The 20922-nt window shown below is 46.8% G+C and overlaps 2 protein-coding genes across 2 annotated transcripts in view; both read left to right on the top strand.

Annotated features, from left to right (window-relative positions):
- Dnajc4 (DnaJ heat shock protein family (Hsp40) member C4) overlaps window positions 1-20922 on the top strand; it is a 127108-nt gene that overhangs the window by 78745 nt on the left and 27441 nt on the right. The window lies entirely within an intron of this gene.
- On the top strand, window positions 1891-20052 carry Stip1 (stress induced phosphoprotein 1). The gene is made up of 14 exons (XM_050136877.1): window positions 1891-2023; window positions 7151-7360; window positions 8266-8407; window positions 8537-8678; window positions 9894-10062; window positions 13071-13197; window positions 13288-13390; window positions 13571-13691; window positions 15309-15405; window positions 16282-16406; window positions 18405-18441; window positions 18585-18688; window positions 18892-19064; window positions 19592-20052. The coding sequence occupies exons 1-14, from the start codon at window positions 2015-2017 to the stop codon at window positions 19662-19664; spliced, it is 1632 nt and encodes a 543-aa protein (XP_049992834.1). The 5' UTR covers window positions 1891-2014; the 3' UTR covers window positions 19665-20052.

Here is a 20922-nt window from a genome sequence, read left to right as displayed (position 1 = left end):
TATTTTTTCCGAGGATTTGAGACAAGGTCTCACTGTGTAGCTCTGGCTGTCCTGGATCACACTGTGTAGACCAGGCTGACCTCAAACTCTCAGAGATCTACCTGCCTCTGCCTACTGAGTGATGGGATTAAAGACATACACACACACACACACACACACACACACAGCACTTTTTTTTTGGAGGGGAGTTCAAGATTCTTCTGTAACTTTGGTGCCTGTCCTGGAATTTACTCTGTTCTGGCTTCGAACTCACAGAGATCCGCCTATCTCTGCCTCTCAAGTGCTGGGATTAAAGGCGTGTGCCACCACCGCCCGGCTACTTTTATTTTTTTGAGACAGGGTCTCACACTGAACCTGGAGCTTACCCACTAAATCTGTTAAACTGGCTGGCCAGCAAGCACCAGGTACCCCTCTATCTCAGATTCCCCAGCACTGGGATTAGATGTGGGCCTCCATACAGTATGGTGGTTTGAATGAGAATACCCCCCTCCCCAGACACACATAGGCTCATATACTTGAATACTTGGATTCAAGAATTAGGAGTGGTGCCCTTGTTGAAGGATGTCACGGGGACCTGATTTGAAGTTTCAAACGTCCACACCATCCCCAGTTGGATTTCTCTTTCTGCCTGTGCTCTTAGTTATGGTGTTTCTTCACAACCATAGTAAAGCAACTACAAAACACAGTATTTTTTAAGTTTCAATTTTTAATTGTGTGTGTGTTCGAATGTGCACGCACAGTGGGTATGGGCAGGTGACCATGGAGGTCAGAGGTGTGGAATCCCATGGAGCTGGAGTTACAGAGGGGTGCAAACTGCTCTGTGGTGCTGAACTAGGGCCCTTTAGCTGTCCTGGAACTCACTCTGTAGACCAGGATGGCCTCGAACTCACAGATCCGCCTGTTTCTGCTTCCCACAGTGCTGGGATTAAGATGTGCCCTACCGCGCCTGGCTCTCCTCTGGTGATCTTAAGCGAGGCCAGAGAAGTAGGTATAACCAACCGAACAGATCAGGGGTAACCGGAAGGAGAGGGTATGCAATGGCGCCTCAAGCACAGAGAGGGCAACAGAGCCCGAGCCCATCATCCAAGCTCTCTCCAGACCGGTCGCTCCTCAGCCTCCATTGTTCCATGAGCCACACGCTGAGCCTACGCCCAAAATAGCATTTCTATTGGCAGGACCTCGGTGACCGAAGCTTGCACCTGGTTCAGAGATGTGCGACTCCACTGATGATACGCGGCCGGACAGCCGAGTCACCACGGGAAAAGCACAGGCCCGTCACTCCCCGCGGCGTTTGGGCTTTTTTTTTTTTTTTCGGGGTCTAACAGCCGGGATGTGGGGAAACCTGGCAGGCTAAGACGGTCACCCAGCCGCCTGGTGACCGGCAGTCGCAGACTAACGGAGAACGACCCAATAGGCGGCCGTCAAAGCCTGGGCGACTACCGCTCAGACTCAAGACTCCCACGAACCGCCAGCCGAGCGCCCTTTACAGGGCAGCGGCCTAAGCCAATCAGGGTCAAGTATGGCCCATTTCCACCCTACACACACCCAATTGAATTTTTTTTTTCTAAAGGCGGTTCCGTAAAGGAGTCCTTCAACCCAATGAGAGTCGTGGAAATTTCCAGAAAGAACAGGACCAATGGGCGCGGTCAGGTCAGCCGCAATTGACGGACTCACCAGCCAATCCGCGTCGTCAAAGCCCGCTCCTCCCTAAATTCGCCCAGCCCTGACATAGGCGGGGCTTGTTGAGGAGTGCCCAATCCCGAGGTGTAGAGGAGGCAGGGCTGGCGAGAAGACCCGCAGAGAACCAATGAAAGAGAAGCCAAGATGATTGACTGGACTTAAAGCCAATAGCAGAGGAGCATAGAGCCCCCTGGACGCGCTCAACCAGTGAGCGGGCAAGGAAGGGGCGGGAACCTGGGGGTCCCGGCAGCTTCTAGTAGGTTCCAGAAGGCGGCGCGTGCGGTTGGGAACGCGGAGCGGACGAATTCGATTCAACGGGGTTCCGGGCCAGGCTATGGAGCAGGTGAGGGGGGAGGGGCGGCCGCGACCCCGGGGTAGCGCAGGCCTGGCGGCGGGAAGAAACGGGGAGTCCGGGGCCGTGCCGCGCACCCGCGGTGAGGGCGTGAGGGCCGCGGCCGGGCGTGTGAGGGGAGAATGGCGAGCGCCTGTCGCCCCCGCGGCCCGCCGAGCAGAGCGGGAGCAGGCCGGGCCGCGGCCGGGCCCCGAGACTCCTGGGTGCGGGGCGGATCCTGCGCCGGAGGCCCCCGTCGGCCGCGACGAACTTGGAGGGGTCCGGCGACCGATCACCCTGGCAGCCTTCGGGGAACACGGCAGCTGCGTGCGCCCGGGAAAGGGGCCCGCGCGACTGTGCATGGGAGGCGGGCGCGGACAGTGTCACCGAGTCTCCTGCGGCTCGAGATGCATATGTCGCCCCTCCCCCTCTCCTTTCTCCGCTCCCCCTTTTTGTTTTTTTTTTGGGGGGGGGGTTGGTGGTGATTGAGTATCTAACACTTGGAAATTGGGATATTTCTATTAGACGGGATTTAGTGGTTAAATACGGTTGTGAGCATGAGCCGTAGTGAGCAACCAGAAGTCCCTACCTCTCCTCACTCAGCATCTAGGGCACAGAGAGGCGAACCTGCTGTCCTGATCTTGGTGACTAGCTCAGGCCACAGTGGCCCGCAGCTGCCAGAGGCCTGGAGAGGTTTTGTTACCTTGGAAGCTGTCATTGTTGATTCATCCAAATGCGCACAAAAAAGAGAACAGCTTACTACTTTTAACATGATGTACAGAGTAAAACCTTTTGTTCTGAAATAGCCACTGTCAGGGACGCTGGGGTCTCCCTGCTTCATTAGTAAGACTGAAAATGGAGAGATTAACCAACTTTTTGTACCCTTTGAAGCAATGAAGTTGTGTCTGGGGTAGATAGGGTGCAATACAGGCCTGAAAAACCCAAAACGCTTTTGGAATAAACAGACCCTTGCTCTGTTAGAACAAAAAGGGGCTGTTCTCTTTTTTCATTCATTCATTTAGTATGTGGTGCTGGCTCTTGAACCCAGGGCCTAGAACACTCAGAGCTTAGTTACCACAGCTATGCACCCATCCCACCCCCAGGAACAAAATTTTGCCAGCCATTGTACAAGTGTGCAAATGTACGTGTAGACTGTAAGCGAATGACTGATCTCAGGACTACAAACTTGGAATAAGATTGGGGTGTTGGGGCCTAGAGAGGGCTCAGTTGATAAACAGCGTGATACGTAAGAATGAGAACCTGAGACTGGTGGCGCACTCCTTTAATCCCAGCACTCAGAAGCAGAGGCAGGCAGATCTCTTGAGTTCTAGGCCAGCCTGGTCTACAAAGCCAGTTCCAGGACAGAATTTACACAGAGAAACCCTGTCTCAAAAAATCAAAAAGAATGAGAATGTGAGTTCAGATTGTCAGCACCCACCCAAAAAGTTGTGGAGAAGGAAGGCTCTCAGGGCTCATTATCCAGTCTGTGAGCCCCAGGCCCATTGAGAGACTCTGTCTCAAAGAATAAGATAGAGAGCAATAGAGGAAGACATCCTGACTTCTAATTCTGTTCTATACGTTGGTATGCACATAAGAAATAAATTTGAAAATAATGAATTGTGTATTTGAGCTAGGATGGTCCCAGCACTCCAGAGGCAGATGGATCTTCGTGAGTTAAAGGCCTAGTCTACAGAGTGAGTTCCAGAACAGCCAGGGCTACACAGAGAAACTTTGTCTTGAAAATCAAAACAGGAAACCGGGCAGTGGTGGCGCACACCTTTAATCCCTGCACTCTGGAGGCAGAGGCAGGTGGATCTCTGTGAGTTCGAGGTCAGCCTGGTCTATAGAATGAGTTCCAGAACAGGCTCCTGAGAAATCCTGTCTCCAAAAAAAAACAAAAGGGGGGGGGGGTTAAGAAAGAAAATTGTGCACTGGAAGAAAGGAGTTCTTTCAGGTAAATTCTACAGTAATGAATAGTTTACATTTTTAAGATTTATTTTTGTCAAGTGTGGTAACACCCTTAATCCCAGAATTGAGGAGGCAGAGGCAGGCGGATCTCTGAGTAACAGGACATCTAGAGCTGTGTGGTGAGACCCTGTCTCGAAAGCACATTATATGCGTTGGTGTTTGCCTGTGTGTATGTCTGTGTGAGGGTGTTGGATCCTCGGGACCTGGAGTCACAGACAGTTATAAGCTGCCATGTATTGGGTGCTGGGAATTGAATCCAGGAGCTCTGGAAGAGCGGCTAGTGTGCTTAATTGTTGAGGCATCTCTCCAGGCCAACACTTTTTTTGATTTTTGAGACAAGGTGTCTCTGTGTAACAGCCCTAGCTGTTCTGGAACTCTCTGTAGACCACCACTGCCTAGCACAACACATTTTAATGCCGGGTGTTGAGGCATAGGTCTTTAATCCCAACACTTAGGAGGTGGAGGCTGGTAGACCTCTTGAATTCAAGGCCAGCTTGGTCTACATAGTGGAGTTACAAAACAGCTAGAGCTATATAGAGAGATCCTGTCTGCAAACAAAGATGTTTTTATTTGTGTACCATGGACACTCATGCCCATGGTGACCATCAGACCATCAATGTGCGAACCACCTGGCGGGGAACTGAGTTTAGATCTTCCGGAAGAGTAGTATGTGCTCTTAACCTCTGAACATTCTTTCTAGCTTCCCTAGTTTTTTTTTTTTAACAGGACAGTATGCCCTCAAAGTTTATTTCATTTGAAATATTCATTTGAAAATACTTCATTGTGGAGTGTTGAGCTCATGCCTATAAATCCAGCTAGGAGGCTGAGGCAGTAGGCCAGGCCTGGGCTACATAGTGAATTTTAGGTCTGCGTGAAACCCTTTGTCTGTGTAGAAAGAACTAACAGTCAGCTTCCTCTCAATATCAGTTGAGGGGAATTTTCTACCTTTTTTTTTTCCCCTTGGCCTTCCTTTAAAGGAATGGAATTTTGGCAGTTTCCCATGTCTTTGCTCCTCATCCCTGAAAATGAGTGCTGAGATTACAAGGCAGACCCAGCTAACCTTTAGGATCTCTGCTCCTATGGAAGTTCCTATGGCATGCCTTGGGATTCTAAAATTATCTGAAAGAAGTCAATTCTGTCAGTCTACTGAATTGTGAGCCCCATGATAGTTTCCCAGTATGTGTTGTGATAACTTTAGTACGACTGATTCAAGATGGGTTGGCCTGCTGTGCTTGAGTTAGGGTTTTATGTATCCCAGGCTAGCCTTAGACTTACTACTTATATATAGCCAAGGGATGGTCTTGTTTGGCTTCCTCTACCAATAAGTCCTATAATAACAAGTATGTGCCTCTATATGTCACCATGCCTGGTGTGGCGATTCAGTCTGGGGCTTTGACTACTAAGTGAGCTGTATCCCCACTCCAGTGACATAAGTATGTATCCTACTGTGCTCATTGTGTGCTGGGTGCTGTCATTTCAAGACAAGGTTTTTCTTTGTAGCCCTGGCTATCCTGGAACTCACTCTGTAGACCACACTGGCCTTGAACTCACAAAGATCCTCCTTCCTCTCTCTGCCTCTTGAGTGCTGGGATCAAAGGCTTGCCCCACCACCACTCTGCCTGTTCTTGCATTTTACAGGGAGCTGTAAAGGTGTGGTTCTCCCTTAGCTAGGCTTATGTGAAGTTCTGGTGTTTGTTTTTGTGGTTTGTTTTCTTGTTTTTCCAGACAGGGTTTCTCTGTGTAGTCCTGGCTATCTGTCCTAGGACTTGCTCTGTAAACCAGACTGCCTTCAAACTCAGAGATCTGCCTGCCTCTGCCCTCCCAGTTGCTGGGATTAAAGGTGTGCGCTACCACAACCTGACACTATGTAGGTCAACACTGTTAAGAAAAATCCTTTAAACACACAGATAATGAAAAGAAGAGCCCTTGTGCAGGGCAGTGGTCTTGCACACCTTTAATATCAGCACTCAGGAGGCAGAAGCAAGCCTGATCTACACAGTGAGTTCCAGGACAGCCAGGTCTTTATAGAGAAACCCTGTCTGGGAGAGCCCTGTTAGAGCTCTATAATCTCAGCTAGTGCGGGCCAGAACAGGAAGATGTCAAGTTCAAGACTAGCCTTCACAATTAAACTGAGATTGTCTATAAGTTATGAAGGGAAGCGTGGAAAGGTGTGGCTTTGTGTTGAACTCTGCTTAAGCAAGGTCTCTTCACTTTATAAAGCTCCTTGGCAACCGAGAGAACGGGATTGGATGATTTTTGTCTTCCTCTCATCTCTTTCTTGATGGAGTAATAAATAGTAAAGCATTGGTAAGGACTAGCTCTACCCTTCAGGGTCAGCACAGTAAACTTTGCTGATAACAGGAGATGAAGTAGGCTGTAAAGCTATAATAAGCATAGAGGAATGGAGGCTTCTTATCCTGAAACTTGTAGGGTAGGGGGCTGGTGGGGGGTGCAGTTGTACACATGGTGGAGGTTGTAGGACAATTTTGTGGAGTTGGTTCTCTTCTTCCCTTATCAAACTTCGATTGTTAGGCTTGAGTGTTTTATCACACCGAGCCATCTCATTGTGTCCCCATCTGGAGGTTTTTTTTTTTTTTTTTTTTTTTTTTTTTGGTTTTTCGAGACAGGGTTTCTCTGTGGCTTTGGAGCCTGTCCTGGACCTAGCTCTGGTAGACCAGGCTGGTCTCGAACTCACAGAGATCCGCCTGCCTCTGCCTCCCGAGTGCTGGGATTAAAGGCGTGCGCCACCATTGCCCGGCCCATCTGGAGTTTTTTGATGGTTTCCAGTGTTTCTTCAACCTTGGCCTTTGGCTACTGTGAGTGTGTTTTTGTGCCACCATGCTGGCTGCTCAGTCATGTATCTGAGCGTACTTAGTGCTTCCTGTACTCAGTTTACCATTCAGCTCTTTGGAAAGCTTTGGCAAGTGAATTTGCTTTTCAAAGGAAGCTTGTGCTCTGGAGTTCTCTGCTGACCAGAAGTCTTCTTGCTCCTACTTTGATTTCCCTGCTAGCTTCCAAAGGTGTGGGAGAATGTGCATGGGTTAGCATTTTTCTTTCTTGTTCAGTAGTAGCCAGCTGGTTGATATTTAGGAAGAGTAAGAATAATCTACACTCCGGGGAAGAGAATGAGTATTATGGAGTAAAGCTATATTGATGCCTTCCTTTCCTCAGGTGAATGAGCTAAAGGAGAAGGGCAATAAGGCCCTGAGTGCTGGGAACATCGATGATGCATTACAGTGCTACTCTGAGGCAATTAAACTAGATCCGCAGAACCATGTGCTCTATAGCAATCGCTCTGCAGCCTATGCCAAGAAAGGAGACTACCAGAAGGCCTATGAGGATGGCTGCAAGACTGTTGACCTGAAGCCTGACTGGGGCAAGGTAAGCTTGAGAGTTGGGCTCTGCACCCTTTTCTTAAGGACTTTGGGTCTGGTCTGTAGTCCCTTTTAAGCAGGCCCTTCTGACTTGTCTGCTCATCCTGTCTGAAGGTACTCCTTGAAGGTTAACACTTAACCTCACCAAGTCTGTTACCATCAGTAGTAAAAACAGATTGTCCTGATAAGAAATAAAACAGTGGGGGGCTGGAGAGATGGCTCAGTGGTTAAGAGCGCTGTCTGCTCTTCCAAAGGTCCTGAGTTCAATTCCCAGCAACCACATGGTGGCTCCAAACCATCTATAATGAGATCTGGCGCCCTTCTCTGGCGTTTGGGTATACATGGAGGCAGAAAGTTGTATACATAATAAATAAATATATCTTTTAAAAAAAAAAGAAAAGAAATAAAACAGTGCTAAAGAAACTGACAACTTGTAGCCATGGGTTATGGGGATTTATGCGCCTTTTAGTATCAGCACTGGTGTTGTATCCTTTTGCTGTTTGCTGATTAGCTTTCGTGTCAGTATCATTTGGGTATAAAAAGTACATGCTTTCAACCCAGCAGTTGGAACTAGACACAGGAGGCGGTTGAGGCCCCCTGGAGCTACATAATAGGACCCTGTCTCAAGAAGTGGAGGTGGTGAGCTGACTCAGTTGTTAAGAGTACTGGCAGCTCTTTCAGAGGATCTGGGTTTAATTTTCAGCACCCACATGGTGGCTTAGAACGTCTTTAACTCAAGTCCCAGGGAGTCCAGTGCCCTCTTCTGGCCTCTATAGACAGCAGGCACACAGATAGATACACGTGCAGGAAGACACCCGTATGGGTTAATAGAAACAAAACTCTAGTTTTTTGAGTTTATCTGAATTTGCCTGTGTATGACCTCTATTTTCTATAATGTTTGTGGGTATTAAGGGTTATTCAAGAAAAGCAGCAGCCCTTGAGTTCCTAAACCGGTTTGAAGAAGCCAAACGAACCTACGAAGAGGGTTTAAAACATGAAGCAAATAACCTCCAGCTCAAGGAGGGTTTGCAGAACATGGAGGCCAGATTGGCAGGTAGGTGCTCTTTTATGTAATACGATAAATTTTGAAAACAGTCTTGTCCTCCCCAAAGTGAAGGTGATAGTGGTGGGAGATGTGGTAACTCAAGTAAACATTTCATGCTGGTGTACTTCATTTGGACAGAGAGGAAATTCATGAATCCTTTCAACTTGCCTAATCTGTACCAAAAGTTGGAGAACGATCCCAGGACAAGGACGCTGCTCAATGACCCTACCTACCGGGAACTCATAGAACAGCTCAGGAACAAACCTTCAGACCTGGGCACGTAAGTAGAGGCAACAGGAACTCTGTCAGAAGCTCTCTGGTTCAGAGCACAGGTTTTTCTGCCTTTGCTTCTTTGCCACTGAATAGGGCAGATTTTGTAATTGGTGTAGAAAGGGTCTATAGCTTATAATAGCATTCTGGAATGTTTCTTACAATGCTGTCTCTTCTAGAATTCTAGCATGGTTTATTTTTATAGTCTTGAGGATCAAATCTGGGACCTAGCCCATGCTAGGCAAATGGTCTGTCAGTGGGTAAGGATCATCTGTGAGCAGTTGTAGAATTCAGGCTTGGTGTTTCACACCTGTAATTCCGGCTACTTGGGTGGTTTTTCTTTTTGTTGTTGTTTTGTTTTTTATTACATTGGCTTATCCTCTCCTAGATTGGATATCCTATGACTATCATAGAATTCACTGTACATCAGGCCAACCTTGAACTCAGAGATCTGCCTGCCTCTGCCTCCTGCATGCTAGGCTTAAAGGCATGTGCCACCATTGACAGGCCTTGTTTTTTTTTCTTTTTCTCCTTCAGCTGGAGTTAGGCATATGTGAGCTCAACCTGATAGGTGCTGGGTTCTGAATTCTGGCCCTCATAGAGCCATGGGCACTCTGAGACATCTTTCCAAGCCTTTGTTTCTCTTTGAAAATTTTTTCTTAGCTGGGTGGTGGCGTGCGCCTTTAATCCCAGCATTCAGGAGGCAGAGGCAGGTGGATCTCTGTGAGTTCGAGGCTAGCCTGATCTACAGAGCTAGTTCCAGGACAGGCTCCAAAGCCACAGAGAAACCCTGTCTCGAAACCCCCCCCCCAAAAAAAAAAAGACGAAAAAAATTAAATTTTTTTTCTTTTATCTTAAATTATGCGTGTTTGCTGGGTGTGGTGACACAAACCTTTAATCCCAACACTCGGGTGGCAGAGGCAGGTGGATCTCTTGTGAGTCTCCAAAGAGAGTTCCATGACAGCCAGGGCTGTTATACAGAGAAAACTTGTCCCAAAAATAGATAAATAGACAATTTTTTTAAAAAGTATGTGTGTTTGTATCTGTATGTTGGAGTGTGCATGTGAGTGCAGGTGCCTGAGAAGACCAGAGATGTTGGGGTCTCCTGGAGCCAGAGTTTGAGAAGGTTGGGTGCTGGGAATGGAACATGAGTCTCTGAAGAGCAGTGTACTTTCTTAACTGTGAAGACATTTCTCTATCCCATTCTTTCTTCCCATCAATCCAGGAAAATACAAGACCCACGGATCATGACTACTCTCAGTGTCCTCCTTGGGGTTGATCTGGGCAGTATGGATGAAGAGGAAGAGGCAGCAACACCCCCACCCCCACCTCCTCCCAAAAAGGAGGCCAAGCCAGAACCAATGGAAGAAGATCTTCCAGAGAATAAAAAACAGGTCTTATTTTTTTCTCCTCTAAACTGTCATGCATTTATATACAGCCAAACCAATTAGAAATAAGAATATTAAATGGGTATGTCTGCAGGTTGTAGCTGAGAAATGGTTTGTTGCTGGTGACATGGCCCAGTTTGTGAAATGCCTGCCTAGTATGCATGAAGTGCCAGGTTAAAGACTTTTAGAAACAGTTTCATTTTATATCCAGGGTTGGCTTTAAGCTTAGGATGGGTCTCCTCCCAATTGCTGGGAATTAGTTTTTCTGTTTTATTTGGTTTGCTGTTAGTGTTGAGAACGTGGTCTTCCTATTATGTCTGTGTACCACATTCATAATTAGTGTCCATGGAGGCCCAAAGAGGGTCAGATCCCTGGAACTGGGGTTGTATGTAGGTGGTTATAAGCTGCTGTTCTTTGCAAGTGCTTACCTGCTGAGCCATCTTTCCAGGACTGCCACCCTTGTATCTTAGTTCTTCCTTATTTATGATTTCATGTGTATTGGTGTTTTGCCTGCATGTATGCCAGATGATCCATGAAGATGAAGATATTGAATTCCCTAGAACTAGAGTTACATTCCTCACCCTCTAGAAGAGCAACCAGTGCTCTTAACCACCGAGCTAATCTCTTCAGCCTCCTGGCTTAATTTTTCAAGACAAGGTTTCTCTATGTAGCCCTGCCTGTCCTGGAACTCACTTTGTAGGCCAAGCTGGCCTTGAACTCAGAGATCTGCCTGGCCTAATTCTTTACATGGATTTAGGGAAATTAAATTCAGATCTTGTATCTACAAGGCAGCACTTTCCCAGCTGACTTCTTAGCTCTCTCTCTCTCTCTGCAGCCCATAGTTTTGAGTACTGAGTACCTGCTAAGATTACTTGAGTAGCTGAGGAGGATGACCTGCTAGTGCTTTGAGACCAGTCTGGGCAACACAGTGAAATTGTACCAGAAAGAAAAAAAATTAAACTGCATCAGAGGGCTAGTGAGATGGCCCAGTCAGTAGGTAAAACACTGGCTACTAAGCTGAAACCTGATATTTCTCCCTGAAACCCACATGGTAAAGGAGAGAACTATTGTGCTATTGTGCAAGATGTCCTTTTTGACCCATACAAACACCATGGCACATGGCACACATACATAAATAGGTAAATTAATAGGGGCCTGGAGAGAGAGAGTTGAACGATTAAGAACAGTTGTTTCAGAAGACTTGGGTTTGATTTCCAGCACCCACTTGGTGAGTTAAAACCATCAGTAACGGAGGCAGAGACAGGCGGATGTCTGAGTTCGAGGCCAGCCTGGTCTACGAGAGCTAGTTCCAGGACAGGAACCAAAAAGCTACAGAGAAACCCTGTCTCGGAAAAAAAAATCAGTAACTCCAGTTCCAGAGATCTAATACTCTCTTCTGTCCTCTTTGGGCAAAACAGTCATAAAATAAATCTTTTTAAAAATTAAAGAATAAAAATTTCGAGTTTGTTTTGTGACAGGGTTTCTTATAGGCCTGACTGGCCTTGAACTCAGAGACCCACCTGGGAGTGTTAGGACTAAAGGCACTTGCCATCACTGCCTGACCACCTTTGTTTTTCTTGTCTTTTTTTTTCCCCAAATGTGATAAGTGTTTGCCTGTATATATGTATCTGTACCACATGCATCCCTGGTACCTGTGGAGGTCAAAAGAAGTTGTCAGATACTCAGGAGCTGGAGTTAAGATGAACAGTTGTGAACCATTATGTGGGTGTTGGGAAACTGAACTCGGGTCTTCTGCAATAGTCAGAAGGGCTCTTAATTGCTGAGCCAACTCTCCAGCCCCCAGAAAAATGCTTTTTTAAAATGGTATATAAAATACGAGCTGGAGAGATGGCTCAGCAGTTAAGAACACTGATTCTTCTTCCATAGGTCCTGAGTTCCCAGCAACCGCATGGTGGCTCATAGCCATCTCTAATGAACTCTGGCGCCCTCTTCTGGCCTGCAGGCACACAAATATACAGAACACTATATATAATAGATTAATCAATCTTTAAAAATAATATATAAAATAGATCAGAATGCCTGTTGTTGCCAGGAGGGTCATAAGTTAGAAGACAGCTTATCAGGCAGACCTCTGAGTTCAAGCCCACCCTGGTCTACAGAGCAAGGTCCAGAATAGGCAGGGCTACACAGAGAAACCCTGACTCGAGAAAACCAAAAAAGAAAGAAAAAAGAAGCCAGCCTGTGTTGCATAGAGACCCTGGTTTTCTGTTTGTAGGTGTAGGTATGAAAAAAAAAATGCTCTTTACAAGCCATTTTGTAGTAATGCTGAATTTCTGAGTGTTTGAGCAGTGAAAATGAAGCCTCACCACATGCTGCAAGTGTGAGCTTGAGTAGAGCAGATAGAATCGTGAGGAGTTGTGGTCCGGGTGTGGTGTCCGCATCAGTCCTGGGGTTTTGGCCTCCTGATTGCATGTGGTGGGTGGTGGGTGTCCACTTAGCAACACTTTCCAGAGCAAGAGACACGTGCTAAAGAATTGTGTTTCCCTTCTCGTAGTCAGGAACAGCAGATTGTTGCCAAATTTAGTACCCTTAAACGGGTGAGTGTTGGTTGCTCAGCATGTCTCAGCTGGAAAAGGGCCCTCCGTGTGGGTGGAGAAAGTGATATTGAAGACTCTGCTGTTCCTGTGGCCCTTTCTGATCTTACCATGCCATCAGATCTCAAGATGGCCACAACAGCCAGCTTGCTGTGGCTAAAAACCTGCCAGATTATACCATCATGTTCAGTTGCTTTGAGTTAGAATTCCTCTTTCTCAGAAAAGCCCTTTGCTGCCTGGTGAGGATCCAAGATGGGAAAGAACAGTTCAGGGTCAGAAATTAAAGTTCACTTTAATGCTCACTCACTTGACTGGTGTGAAGAGGCCTTTTCAAAGGAGAACCTACTTCCTGGTTATGTTGGTGGCACATGCTAATTGATACTGACAGAGCATGGACTCTGCTGCTGTTGCTCTCATCTGGTAGAGATGCTAAGCACTCACTTTTCCAACCCCATTTAGGCACTGAAAGAAAAAGAGATGGGAAATGATGCCTACAAGAAGAAAGATTTTGACAAGGCCTTGAAGCATTATGACAGGGCCAAGGAACTGGACCCTACCAATATGACTTACATAACTAATCAAGCAGGTGAGACCCAGAACCAGTGACTAGAGAGCTGATGGGCATTCTTGAGGGAGGAAACAAGGACTGACTGTTTCTTACCCATTTGCCTGGCAGCTGTGCACTTTGAGAAAGGTGACTACAACAAGTGCCGGGAGCTGTGTGAGAAGGCAATTGAAGTGGGCAGAGAGAACCGAGAGGACTACCGACAGATTGCCAAGTATGCTACTGAACCCACCCCCCATGCTGAGGGCCGGGAGAAGGTTGTGGGGCTGAGACCCTTGTTGAAAGGGAAGAGCGTCTAGGCTGCGGTACCAGCTGTGCTTATATTTTCTTTGAGGTCTAACCTTGTTTCTGCATGGCTGCCCTTAGCATGCTTTTTTTCTCTTGTCTTCATCAGAGCTTATGCCCGAATTGGCAATTCCTATTTTAAAGAAGAAAAGTACAAGGATGCGATCCATTTCTACAATAAATCTCTGGCAGAGCACCGAACCCCAGACGTGCTCAAGAAGTGCCAGCAGGTGGGTCTGAAAAGAATAGGGTTATCGTGTTCTCTTTTACTAGTTTCTCGAGACAGGCTTTTTTTTTTGTGTATGTAGCCTTGAGCCTTAGCTGTCCTGGAACTAGCTCTATAGACTGGCCTTGAACTAATAGAGATCCACCTGTTTCTGCTTGGTAATATTATGAAGGAAATGGTCTCAGGGCCTTTTGTCAAGGTTTTGATGTTATTGTTAACCCCCTTTTTTCCCCCCTGATCATTTTGGAAGGATTGTTAAGATAGGATCTCTCTATTATGTAGTCTTAGCTGTCCTGGAACTCTATGTGTAGATCAAATTGGCGTCGAATTCACAGAAATCCACCTGCCTCTGCCTCCTGAACGTTGGGATTATAAACTTGCACCACCATGCCTGGTCTTTATCATTTTGGTAACCAGAGTGGTATGATACCGTTTGTAATCGATAATGTAGAGGGGTGTCTTACACTCTTCTGTTGCTATGAAGAGACACTGTGACCAAAGCAACTCTTAGAAAAGAAAGCATTGGGCTGGAGAGATGGCTCAGTGGTTAAGATCACTGACTGTTCTTCCAAAGGTCCTGAGTTCAATTCCCAGCACCCACATGGTGGCTTACAACCATCTGTAATGAGATCTGCTGCCCTTTTGAAAGAGACCTTGTCAGTCGTCCTCAACTTAAGACTATGAAACCCAGTATGGGCTGCCCATGCTTTGGCTTTGCCAGGGCGTAAATGGAGGTATGGAGATCAGAGGACAACTTTGGGTAGTTAGTTCTCTTCTTCCACCAACTTGGCAGATTGTGCCATCATATAGGGCCTGTGTTGTTTTGTTTGCTTGTTTTTTGAGACAGGGATGCAAAACCTAAACTGGCTTCCCATGACCCTAAATTCTTAATAATAATTCTGCCACATGAGAGCCGAGATCACAGGTTTGAGCTACCACAACAGAGTTGTGCAGTACTGCTGTTTGGATGTAGGTCTTCATATATGTTAAGTAAGTACTTTACCAGCTAAAGTACACCCCCAACCTAAATGGCATGGTTTTGAGTCATTTATGCAAGTAACTACTCTTTTAACAGTCAGTGTACCTTGGTAAGTAGAAATGCCTTTTTTTTTTTTTTTTTTTTTTTTGGTTTTTCGAGACAGGGTTTCTCTGTAGCTTTAGAGCCTGTCCTGGAACTCCCTTTGTAGACCGGGCTGGCCTTGAACTCACAGAGATCTGCCTGCCTCTGCCTCCCAAGTGCTAGAAATGCTTTTTTTAAAAGGCAGGGGATAGTTTTGTGATGCCTGTATGCTCCACCAAGCAACATCCCCAACCCAGGAATGAGATGAAAAATCTTGCTATAGAACTCTGAAAATCAAAATCCTAATTGAGGCCACCCAAAGGGCTCAGCAGATTAGGGTACTTGGCCATTATGACCTGATGACCTGAGTTCAGTCCATTAGAACCCCCAAGAGAGTAAAGTCCTTTGATCTTCACGTGACACTGTAGTGTGCAGACTCCTGTACTCGCACATACACACAAACGTAAAAAGAAATTTAAATTCTAATTTGGCTTTTTGGTTCAGTCAGTGTTCAGATGTTAGTGAGAGTTTAAATTACTCTGGCAATGGTTATCTTTTTAGGCAGAGAAAATCCTGAAGGAGCAAGAACGACTGGCCTACATCAACCCTGACTTGGCTTTGGAGGAGAAGAACAAGGGCAACGAATGCTTCCAGAAAGGTATCAGCCCTCTCTGTGAGACCTTGACTCCAGTGTATGGCTTTCTGTGCCTGCTTGCGGGACACAATTGTCAGGAGAGGGGAACATAGTCTAGGTAGCTTTTTGGCTATCATAAAGTCCTCTTTTGCTGAGTGTTGTGGCTTTGGTGGGGGGGTTGCAAGACAGAATTTCACTGTGTTAGTGCTATCTGTCCATGAACTCGCTCTATAAACCAGACTGACCTCAAACTCAGATTCACCTGCCTCTACCTGCCAAGTGTTGGGTGTGCACCACTACGGCCCAGCCAATTTTTGGGGTCAGGGATGGCTTGTACTTTTAATCCTAATACTCAGATAAAGGCAGGAACTCTTGAGTTCTCCAGGCTTGGCTACCAAAAGGTTTAGGCTATACCAGGCGGTGGTGGCGCATGCTTTTAATCCTAACGTTAAGATCCCCGGCAGAGGCAGGCAGATTTCTGTGAGTTTGAGGGCAGCCAGGTCTACAGAGCTAAAAAGGTCTACAGAGTTAAAAAAAGAAAGAAAAAAGGGTTTAGGTCAGCTGTTGGTGCTTAGTAAGACCTAGTCTCAAACAAAAATCCTTTCATTTGGTTGGGGGGGTGGAATCTAGTGTGTTCACTGTCTACCACTGACCTATGTTCTCAGTCCCTAAACACCCTGGTATGAGGGTATACACATGTAATCCCAGCAACTGGGATCCAGAACAGCTTGAGTAAGATCTTGTGTCAAAATAACAGAAGCAAATCATCCTTAGCAGTATGTGATGGTGCACACTTAAAATTCTTTCACTCAAGAGGCCAAGGTAGGACTGCAGCCTGGGCTATGTATTGAGTTCCAAGCCAACTGAGCTAATAGAAATTGCCTTGTTGTAACTATCTAGGGGACTACCCCCAGGCCATGAAGCACTATACAGAAGCCATTAAACGGAACCCAAGAGATGCCAAACTGTACAGTAACCGAGCTGCCTGCTACACCAAGCTCCTGGAGTTTCAGCTAGCGCTCAAGGTGAGGCCTGGGGAGTTCTGCTGGGGGAGGGGGTGTTAGTTGTGAGACCTGGAGTTACTCTAAGCCTTTGCAGGGGGCCAGACCTCTCTTTTCTGTCTCCTCAGGAGGTTAATAATGTTATTACTCAGGTCTAGGTTGGCAGGAAGTGGTGCTTGTGGAGAGTTAGAAGCCTGTGTCTACATAACTCCAGCCCTTCATAATCAGTGGTTGAGCAGGGCGGTGTTGGCACACACCTTTAATCTTAGCACTCAGGAGGCAGAGGCAGGTGGATCTCTGTGAGCTTGAAGCCAGTCTGGTTCCTGGTTCGAGGCCAGAACTAGTTCCAGCACAGCCTGTTTCAAAAAAAAGAAAAAATCAGTGTTGAGCTGCATAAGCTTCTGTGGCTCCTCTGCCTTCCCTGAATCCCTTGGTGCTTTTCCCTCCCTATTTTTCCTTAATGTTTCTTCCTTTCCTGTCTTCATTTTTCTCTCTTTTTTTTACATGTGTATGAGTGTTTTGTCTATGTATATGTATGTGTACCAGATGTGTGTCTGGTGTACTCAGAGGTAAGAAGAGAGCATTGGAGTCCCTAGAATAGGAATTCCAGGTGAGCGCTGGAAACTTAACTCAAGTCCTTGAAGAACAGCAACTCTCCAGCCCTCTTTTTCTGTTTTTCTTAATATTTTTCTTTTAGTTCATACTGACTTTAAACACCATTCTTGTTCCTCGGCCTCTTGTTAAGTGTGTATAACCAGTAGCTACCATGCCTTGTAGCAAGCTTTGTTGTCAGCCATCAGCTCATAAATAACCACATGGAGACTTATTACTCATGAAAGCTCGGCCTTAGCTTGTCCCACTAGCTCTTATAACTTAAATTAACCCATTTGTATTAATCTTTTGCCTTGTCCCTTTTTACCCTTCTTTCATTCTGTATGTCCAATTCCCTCCATGTCTCCTTGGTGTCTGACGCTGTCCTAGATTCATCGCCTCCTTTCTCTCTACCCGGAAGTTCTATACCTCCTGAGTAGCTATTGACTGTATGTAAGTGCTTGTAGGCCAATGATAACCTACAAACCTTGGAGGTTTTTCCTCAAGAGCTATAGGCAGGGTGTTTCACTGAGATTACAAGTGTACATTGCCATGCCTGGCTTCTTACATGGGTACTGGAGAGTGAATGCAGTTCTTCATCCTTGTGCTCTCTGACTCAGCCAGCTACCACTCTGATTTTGTTTTTGTTTTGTGACAGAGTCACAAAACAATTCGTAAGCCCAGGCTGACTTCTGATTTGAAGTCCTCCTTGTCTTGCCTGACAACTTGAGTTTTGTTTTTGATACCATTATCTTTGGGGAATAGCCTAAAAGTTACATCATTGTAGTTAGTTAGGACTCCAGGAGTGCTGATTGGCTGTGGTGCATGCCAGCTCTAACTTGCTGTTTATTTTTAAGATAGAATCTCATGGAACTCTGGCAGGTCTAGAACTCACAGAGATCATTTATTTCAATTTCTGCTTGTCAGCCGGGCGGTGGTGGCGCATGCCTTTAATCCCAGCACTCGGGAGGCAGAGACAGGCGGATCTCTGAGTTCGAGACTAGCCTGGTCTACAAGAGCTAGTTCCAGGACAGGCTCCAAAAACCACAGAGAAACCCTGTCTCAAAAAAACCAAAAAAAAAAAAAAAATTCTGCTTGTCCAAAGTATGTAAGGTTCTTTGAACACAAGTCTGAAGGTTGTGAGTGTCATTTGTGTGTGTGCTCTCAAATAGAAGTGTCCTATCCATTTATATTGCCCGTAGCAACCAGCCTTCAGTCTAGTGGTCAGCATGTGGGATGATGATGTGGAGCTTTCTATCCTGGTCCTCTTGCCCAGCTTTCTCCTTTCCTTTTTAACTTGCTCTCCAGGAACCCAGAGCAAGAGTAGGAGAGTCAAAGTGAAAACCTCTGGCTCCTTTGCAGGGCATGGTGGCTGGCTGCCAAGCACCTTGGAGGGAAAAGAGTCTAATGAAAACTTTTCTTTCTTCCTAGGACTGTGAGGAATGCATCCAGCTGGAGCCAACCTTCAGTGAGTGCCTTTCATTTTTCTCCTATGCCCTGACTCTGCTCCAAGAGATTATTAAGGTTAAAGGCTTTGGGGCATATAGACAGAAATGGGGGAGCCAACAGCCTGGAACTATTGAGTCGGTACCTCACCTCTCCTGTTTGTAGTCAAGGGTTACACACGGAAAGCAGCTGCCCTGGAAGCCATGAAGGACTATACGAAAGCCATGGATGTGTACCAGAAGGCACTAGACCTGGACTCCAGCTGTAAGGTGGGCTGCTGCTGGCCTACAAGGGTCATCCTACCTATTTCTCCTTTGGGTGTTTTCTGTGGTTCTTCATATCCTCCCACATGCTTTAGTTTCTCTGTCCTTCTTCCTTTTCCTTTGCTAATGATCTGTTATTTTTGGACCTGCTGAAGCAGTGGGCCAGGTAATGTTGACTCCTGCCTCTCTTGGTGTTTTCTGGAGTGTAGGAGGCAGCAGATGGTTACCAGCGCTGTATGATGGCACAGTACAACAGACATGACAGCCCTGAGGATGTGAAGCGGCGGGCCATGGCTGACCCTGAGGTGCAGCAGATTATGAGTGACCCAGCCATGAGACTCATCCTGGAGCAGATGCAAAAGGACCCCCAGGCTCTGAGCGAGTAAGTCTAGTTGGAGTGCTGGGGAAATAAGAGTGATGTGTCCAGGTAGAATTCTGTCCATCATGTTTTTAAAGATGTGTATTTAGGTGATGTGTATGAACGTTTTGCCTTTGTGTGTGTATGTACCACAGGTATGCCTGGTGCTTGAAAAGGTCAGAAGAGGGTGTCAAGACCTCTTTAGAACTAGATTTGTGGAGGGCTATGAGCCACTGTGTGGGTGCTAGGAACCAAACCAAAGTCTACAAAAGCAGTGAGTGTCCTGAGCCATCTCTTCATCGATAACTGATCTCTTGAGCCAGGAATTGTTCAGTCTTAACTGAAAAGGTTGACAGTGCAGAGACTTTCTTTCTGTTGGTCTGACAGCCTTTTTTGCTAGGCTTATAGCTGTGCTGGCATAGTAGGACAGGCAGGTTCTCACAGAGCTGCCTGCACAGGGTCTTTCGTTTGAGCTTGCCAGGGACTTGGGTAGAGGGAAATAGCAGCTCTCTAAGAATAAGCTCCAGTTAACTCCCATCTTTTCTCCTTAGACACTTGAAGAACCCTGTAATAGCACAGAAGATCCAGAAGCTGATGGATGTGGGTCTGATCGCAATTCGGTGATAACTTGCTTTTCCCCTCTTCCCTTCGCCAATGTGGAAAGGCGAGCTGGGACGGTGGCAAGCAGCACTGGGCAGAGGGAGGGGAAGAAAGGCTTATCTTTATATTTATACATGCCTGCAAGGAAGACAGACTCATCCAGCGCCACCTTGGGCCCTCTCAGCACACGCATGGTCTCTTCACTGCTGCCCTCGAGTGTCCTTCCCTGCCTTCCCCAAACCCGTCTCTGTCTCGGCTGCTCCCCTATAGTTGGTTATTTTTTATTTGGGGGCAGTGGGAGCATACGGGGAGGGGAGGATATTCTTCCCAACCTGGGGTCCCAGCTGTCTTCACTTGTTGTTACCCCACGTCCTTCAATAAAACAAGCCAGTCAGGCGTGGTTATATGTTGCTATGGTCTCCAGTGACTTTTTTTTCCCCTAAACACACACAGCAGTTCTGGGTTGGGAACCTGGCTTTTCTCTTCCTGGTGGCCTTGAAAGAAAGGTGACTGAAAAGTCAGTAGAGTGGCCACTAGGTGGAAGTGTTGCTCAACAATTGAAGACCTGCAGGCTCATCAGCTTTGAGTTGATGCTCATGCTTCACACTTTGTACACTTTGAAGTACAGTCTCAGAGTAAACCAGCTAGATACAGAGAATGCTAGACCCAACCCAGAGCCAAAGTGGATCAGAAAGTCAATTTGAGAACACTGCCGCTAACAGCTCCTGCTGCCCTTGCGTAGTCCTAAGCTCTACACCATTGTCTTCCTCCTATCCTCTAGCCAACACTGAACTTCCTCATCTGCTACCAGAAGGTTGCTTTCTGGGCTAGCAAGATGCTGAGGCCAGCAGCAGGCTATACTTCCCTCTCCTGTGTTTGCATAAACTGACTTCCTGTCCCATCCCCAGTCCCTGAGACTCCCCAGAGCAGCCTTACCTCCACAGAGGTTGACTGCCGCCAAGGTCATTAACCCCAAACAGGCTGGGTTCCTGCTCTGCTAGCACTTAGGGTCTTGTGGGAGCAGTTGGCATCCCAGTGCCAGAGGTGGGCATGGGACTGTTAGGTCACCAGAGCCTCTGAAGGACGGGGTGAGAGGTCCTGGTGGGAGTCACATGGAAGTTTCATGAGAGGTAGAGGTTTTGCCTCGGAGTGGAAGCCCTGACTTGTTGCTGTGTACTCAGGCAGATTGCATCCTATTTTGGGGTAGGAAAGATTGAAAAGGCTCCCTTGCTCACCATAGGCTGTCCCACTCAGCACGCTGGAGATTGAGCCAGTGGAAGCA

This window comes from Alexandromys fortis, unplaced genomic scaffold, assembly GCF_014885135.2.
Source record: "Alexandromys fortis isolate MF-2015 unplaced genomic scaffold, M_Fortis_MF-2015_v1.1 scaffold_3, whole genome shotgun sequence".
In the NCBI taxonomy this organism is placed as follows: Eukaryota; Metazoa; Chordata; class Mammalia; order Rodentia; family Cricetidae; genus Alexandromys; species Alexandromys fortis.
This window is presented reverse-complemented; position numbering and strand designations above follow the sequence as displayed.

Coding starts and splice junctions, on each gene's coding strand:
- Stip1 (XM_050136877.1), top strand. Junction 8,679..9,893: donor AAACCTTCAGACCTGGGCAC/GTAAGTAGAGGC, acceptor CCATCAATCCAG/GAAAATACAAGACCCACGGA. Junction 13,692..15,308: donor TGCTCAAGAAGTGCCAGCAG/GTGGGTCTGAAA, acceptor TTATCTTTTTAG/GCAGAGAAAATCCTGAAGGA.